Genomic DNA, 6,310 nt, shown 5'->3' on the forward strand with positions numbered 1-6,310 from the left:
TGGCCAGACCTGGCCCAACGTATCTTTTCTGGTGCTCCTTATGTATTCAGTGATCCTTACATGTCCCTTCCAACTTGGGATATTCTATGATGCTATGATTCAAAGCATTGAACTCTTTTGCAAGAAGTTTCTTGCATGAAACTTCTATGTCACCCAATACTGTTCAAAGGCCCAAGTCTATTGTCCTGTCCTTTGCTTCTGTTTTTGAGTGGCCACTGGACGGTGATATGGGGAAGGGGAAGGATGGGGAGCTAATGGATGTGCCACCTCACACCAGGCTCTCATCTACAAATCTTGTGTTCCATGGTATCCACAGGATCCCTGTCCAACCATACAGTAGCACTGACCCTTAATTTCTGCAGGTGAACAAAACCAGTTGTGTGTCAGAAATGGCTATGTCCAGAGCTACCAGACCATGGATATCTTCAACATCTCAAGGCTATGTTGGATGGGGCCCTGGGCAGCCTGAGCTGGTGGGGGGCAGCCCTGCCTATGGCAGGGGTTGGGCTGGTTGGGCTTTGAGGTCCCTTCCAGCTCAAACCATTCTGTGATTTGATGGTCTCTGGAGTTCATGTTTACACTGAACTGTTTGTGAAAAAGCAAGGGTGGAGAAAACAAAGGTTTAGGGAAATGTTAGAAAGGGTAGTTTAAATGCATTTCCATTTTTATTCTAATTTTGTGACATTTTAGTAGTAATAAGGGATTATATATGTCCTAACATTTTATATGAACATGTATACCACAATATGATGTCATGTATGGTAAGTATTGTGTGATAAATATTAATGACTGATAGAAATATAAAACAGTACAATACAGCCTGTCTACATTTGTCATTGCCATATTCCGCTCCTGCTATCAGGACATGAAATAACCAATAAATAAAAACAGTATATTCCTTGAAACAATATATTCATTGAAAAATGAATTGAACACTTGAAACAAACACTGAGGAGTGAACTGTTGTGTTGAAAGCTTTTCCTCGGGGAAGACTGTTTTGACAAAAATGGGTATCTCTGGTTTTCCAACCAGATGTGTCAGGACAGCAGGTAGAAGAACAAAATCCCTATCTGACATCAAACCCAAAACACCATGTTCACCCCAGACCCTCCATAGGTACCACCCTCCTGTTTAAAAGGGCTGGCAATGTTTTATAGCAACCCTGGGCAGTGCCCATGCAAAGAAGGGACAAAGACTAAAAGCTCCATCAGGACGCATGATTCAAGCAGCTTTTGCACTACTTGCTCTGGAAAATAACCACTGTAAGAAGTGCTGGGAGGTGGAAAGAGAGGGAGATGGTTTTGCTCCTCTCTTCCCGTGTGCCAGAAGTAACCCCATCGGTGAGTCCATCCAGTTGCGTAGCATTACTGAAGACTTCAGTAGTGTTCACCACCTCTTCAGGAAGACCCATCTGAAGCAAGAGTTTAGAAATAAGGCTGTTGAACCTGCTCTCTGTGGTAGAGAAAGGCTCGCCACTTGGGGTCGGGCTGTCAGATGTGACATTTAGCTCCACAGGGTCAAGACAGTAACCTTCTGGTGATCTATCATAGAGCACGTCCATTAGGTCAATCCCAGCTACAGAGGATGGGGAGGCACAGGGAATGTCCCTGACGAGTCTGTAGTTCTCCATCCACTCCTTCAGCCATTCAATGCGGCAGTCGCACTCCCAGGGGTTGCGGAAGAGGTACAGCCGTCCCAGGAAGTACACAGGCTGGAAGACAGAGAAGGGCAGGGTCGTCAGGTTGTTGCTGTTCAAGTGCAAGGAGACCAGGCTGGTGAGGTTCTCAAAAGCCCCCTCCTCAATGTAGTTGATCCTGTTGCGGTCCAGATAGAGGACCTCCAACTCCACCAGGTCCCTGAACCAAGTGTTGGAAACGTTCCTGAGGAAATTCCCCCCTAGGTTGAGCATTTTCAGGCACCTCAGGCCATCAAAGGAATTTTCCGGAAGCTCGCTGATCAAATTGTCATTCAGGTACAGGTACTCCATCTTTCGGCAGCCCTGAAAAGCTCGCTCATGAACAACATTTATCCTGTTGTCTTGCAGATTCAGGTATTTCAGCTTGGTCAGGCCCTGTAGGGAGTTGTAGGCTACCGCTTCAATCCTGTTTCTTTCCAGGTAGACATGGGTCAGATTCTCCATGCCCCTGATGGCACCAGGGATCCTTCGGAAGTTGTTCTGGAAGCAGAAAAGCTCCTGCAGAGAGGGCAGCTCAATGAAGATCCTGTCTGGGATGTTGAAAAGGTTGCAGTCCGCCAGGTCCAACTTGACCAGCCGCCGGAGAGCAGTGAATGTCCGTGTGTGCAGGTAGCGGATGTATTCGTTGTGGGCCATCTTCAGCTCTGTCAGGCTGGGCAGCCCTTTGAAAGCCCCCGGAGTGATGAAGGAAATATTGTTGTGGTTGAGGGACAGGGATTTAAGGGAAGGCAAAGTACCGAAGGCCCTCTCAGAGAGGAATTTGATGCTGTTTTTGTCCAGGTTAATAGAGGAAGCTTCACAAGGGAATTCACTGGGGATCTGCCCCAGGCCAGCACGGTCGCAGAGGACAGAGCAGCTCCGCTCCTGGGTGCACACACAGTTGGCAGGGCAGGACCGCACGCAGGCCCACACCGCGTGGACATGGGGCACCCAAAGGATCACTGACAGCAAGGATTGTGCCGACCCCATAAAGGTGTGAGAAGAGAAAAAAAGGAGACATTAGCAAACATATTAGTTATGACACAAGAAGAAATATTATGCTGCCTCTGCCTCCCTTCTAGGAAGGCTAATTGTCACACGGTATTTGTATGCCTGTGCTAAGAAGCCCTTATGAATAACTCCTAGGAATCTGATGGTGTTTATAGACCCTCTGGGAAAGCGTGAGTTTCCTACTGCATCCTTTCTGTGGAATTTCTTTCCCTAAGAGGGGATATCATCCAGCCTGATTGGAGCAGGTTGCCCACAAAGGCTGTGAAGTCTTCATAGAGAACTTCAGAAGCCACATGGACATGGTCCTGGCCACCCTGATCTGAATGTCACTGCTGGAATGAGGGTTGGGCCACATGGACTCAGCATTCCCATGATTTGCAAGCTGGTGGGGATAGAGCTTGGCTGCAGGGCCTGCAGAGGTGCTTTGAAGGACAGTAACTGTGGGACCCTCACTGCAGGAATGACATTGCAGCTCTGGCAATGAAGCTGTGAATGGTCTGGAGAATAAACCTTATGGGGAGTAGCTGAGGGAACTGGGATTGTTCCATCTTCCATTGGAGAAGAGGAAGCTCGAGAGAGAGACCTTATCGCTCTCTACAGCCACCTGAAAGGAGGTTGTGGTGAGATGAAGGTCGACCTCTTCTCCCATGTAACTAGAGATGGAACGAGAGGGAATGGCCTCAAGTTGCACCAGGGGAGTGGTTTTGCCAATTCTTAAGACAGTCACCATAGTGTCATGGGTTTGGTGGGAGGAGACACTTCCAGTCATTTTATCAGTTTGCCACCTGAGTGATGTGTGGTTTCTTGTCAAGTTAGTCCCAAGCAGGTGAATGTCCAAGAAGGTAAAAGCTGTTGGGGATAAATCAGAGAAGAATGAAGGGAACGAGTTCCAGCATAGGCTGGAACTTCTTGTGGAAAGAAACTCCTAGCAGCAAGATGACTAAACAACAAACTCATTAGAGCCAGAACTGAATACTACAGATCTGACTTTGTAACCTCTCTCAAAGACACATCTTACCTGCTTCTCACCCAAATGGTGTTTTTCCTGCTGCTGTTCATTGCCCCTCACAGAAGTGAAATCCTTTCATATTTTTTTTTCCACAGGAAATAATATCATCCTTTCCATTAACCGTCCTTATTAACAGCATTGTAGGGACCACATGAGCACTGAAATGTGCCTGGCTAGTCCCAGGGGCCAAAGGGCAAGGAAGGGGCTTCTCCCCATTCTCTGTCTCACTGTCTGAGGGAGGCTCCCAGCAGCTGGACCACCTCTCCCTGCTACCATGCAGTACAGTGATGGCCCACTACAGCTGTATTGTTTGTTCCTTATTAAGCTGTGTTCCTGATTAAGAGACATTCGTGAGGTGCTGTGCAAGGAAGGATCACTTTCAGCAAGCATCCATTTGTCTTCACAGTACCCAAGGTTTCACTGCACAGATCAAACGGCAGTGTGAGCAACAATTGCTCTGCCCTTCATCCTTTTGAAAAGCAACACACATGGTATTGTTTGCAGTGCCTGAAGTTTCTTCGACTAGGAGCAGGTGCCCATTGGCACCAACCCAGCAGCCTCTCCACCCGGGTCAGCCCAAACTGTCCATTGGTCACTGGCCTAGAAGGCAGATTGAGGTAAATGGAGGGTGCACCCCAGAAGGACTTCGTCTCTGGCTTCTGTTGGAATGAGTTCCCACCAAGCCTGGCCATGCTATGCTGACTGGAGAATTAGCAAAACAGGCATTCAAAAAGAAACAGGGAAGAGCTTGGAAAGGTAGGAAAGATTCTATGCAATCTGACATTTCTTCATATTCTCTTCCCCCTTTTTCCTAAACCCTTCTACTGACTTTAGCAGGGCATTGGGTAGGCAATGGATGAGGATCCAAGGGACAAACGCGGGGACAAGGCACTGGCCTCAGTTGGCTCTGTCTTTGCACAGGAGCTGTTTCTTTTGCTCCCCTCATCACTGTGTGCAAACAGGGGCATGTTATTTTTTTGATGCTGTTACATAAACTGAGGTTCAGCCAGATTAAGGATTTGCCTGTTTCCAAATGTTTGGCTGCAGGTGGCTGTCTGGAAACAGCTGATGGAAGTACTGTTGCTGGAACAAGTGCCTTGCATGGGTTCAGGATGACATCCACGGGGACATATGTGCATAGGTTGCCCCATATGTGAGACTGTCCCAAGCAAGCTCAGCATTCAGCTACATCTACTCCAACCTTGGTCCCATCCATGGCCTTTGGAGCAAACCTCCCCCAGCAGCTGTGTGCACTGTGTGCTGTGTAGAAATGAGCAAAATCCCCTCCTTTCCCTCCCTGCCTGCTCTCTGATCTCTTGATTAAAGGAGATGTCTGCACCCAAGCCATCTTCCTGCATGTTCTCCTTAGGCACAAAGTTTTTTAGAGCCAAATTTATGTCTTCTGCTAGTGGCATTTCACAGCACACATCTAAGAAAGATCTACAAATGTAACTCTGTGCTGCGCAGTACACTGAAAGCAAATGCTTGAGGAGCAGCCAATTGGAAAACATCCCCCAGGCAACAGGAGTTCAGAGGAGCCCCTCAGCACCTTTGTTGCATTCTCCTTCTTTCTCATGCAAAGGAAGTGTTCCCAAATCCCCCCTCCTGCGATCACAGGAACGCAGTCTCACCCCCAGCAGTCAGATCTCCTCTCACCAACACAGCATGAAACATCCCACCTTGCCATCCTTAGTCCTTCCTTCCCTCCCCCCCACAATGGATGCTGTTGGCTTTTAGCACTGTCAGAGCGAAGGATGGTTACCTTAATTCAGCATAAATGTAACAAATATTAGCAAGATTAAGGAATAGAAAAATTCCATGCAGGGATGATCCCTTTTGCTTTACTATAATTTGTAAGAATGAGAGATGGGAAAAGTGTTTGCCAGAGATTTTAGAAGGGTGAAGATGCAATGCTTGCAATAATTCCATATCTAACCTACAGAACAATCCGTTCAACTCACTACTGGGTAATGCAGAATAAGAGTGCTACTCACCATTTAAAATGACGACAAACATTACCTTGATTATTCACTAGTGGCATTTCAGGTCTGCCAAGCAAACTTGGGGGATCTAAAAGCACACAGGAAGAGCAGAGACAGGTTTCACCCTCTTGTTTGCCTGCATCATTTTCCCATTGCCAGGTCTATATTTACAAAGAAGACTGAGGAACAGGATCCTCTTGTGCGTGGTTTCTGATGGTCCCCAGAACTCCACACGTCCCTGCCGGGTGCCTTCCTTCCACCATCCGCCTTCTCAGCCAACCCTGCAGGTTTTCGTTCCCTCCAGCGGTGCTGACGGTGCTGTGCTCCTGGCTGAGGTGGGGAGAGATGACCAATGGTCAGGGACTGGTCACCTTCCCAGGCAACAGGCGCTGGCATCACACTGAGCAGCCAAAGCTACAATTCCCAACAGAAAGCAACTAGAGACATGGCTTACCTGGCTGGGCAGTGGCTGTGCTCTCCCTCCTGCTCACAGGGATGCCATTAGCTGCATTCTGCCTCTGGGAAGCTGGCATTTTTTATTTATTTTTTTTTTCTCACAAGCTATCATTTAATGGCAGGAAAATCCTCGATATCAGAGGGAGATTAGCGGAGATGGAAGAACATGTCCGTCCC

General features: G+C 47.8%; 1 protein-coding gene across 4 annotated transcripts; it reads right to left on the reverse strand.

The window, feature by feature from the left end:
- Positions 1-895: 895 nt before the first annotated feature.
- NYX (nyctalopin) lies at positions 896-5,980 on the reverse strand. Of its 4 annotated transcripts, XR_014939879.1 has the most exons (4): positions 5,849-5,904; positions 5,690-5,765; positions 3,414-3,535; positions 2,500-2,637 (listed from the first exon to the last, which is right to left on the reverse strand). XR_014939879.1 is itself a non-coding variant. In XM_085530369.1 (3 exons), exons 2-3 carry the CDS (start codon positions 5,734-5,736, stop codon positions 1,238-1,240), a joined length of 1,422 nt encoding a protein of 473 aa, XP_085386495.1. In that variant the 5' UTR covers positions 5,737-5,765; positions 5,849-5,980; the 3' UTR covers positions 896-1,237. The 4 variants fall into 4 exon arrangements, 3 of the variants coding, with proteins under 3 accessions (XP_085386495.1, XP_085386478.1, XP_085386486.1); XM_085530369.1 differs by lacking the exon at positions 3,414-3,535 and having other exon boundaries at positions 896-2,637; positions 5,715-5,765; positions 5,849-5,980; XM_085530352.1 differs by lacking the exon at positions 3,414-3,535 and having other exon boundaries at positions 896-2,637; positions 5,849-5,945.
- Positions 5,981-6,310: the final 330 nt, after the last annotated feature.

Source organism: Coturnix japonica, chromosome 1, assembly GCF_054131305.1.
Source record: "Coturnix japonica strain WE chromosome 1, WE-NBRP24, whole genome shotgun sequence".
NCBI lineage: Eukaryota > Metazoa > Chordata > Aves > Galliformes > Phasianidae > Coturnix > Coturnix japonica.

Bases quoted from the DNA above. Each gene is read 5' to 3' on its own strand.
- NYX (XM_085530369.1), bottom strand. From the start codon at position 5,736: ATGCCACTAGTGAATAATCAAG. The intron at 2,638-5,714 runs GTAATGTTTGTC...CCTTGCTGTCAG, and splicing joins GCCACTAGTGAATAATCAAG to TGATCCTTTGGGTGCCCCAT.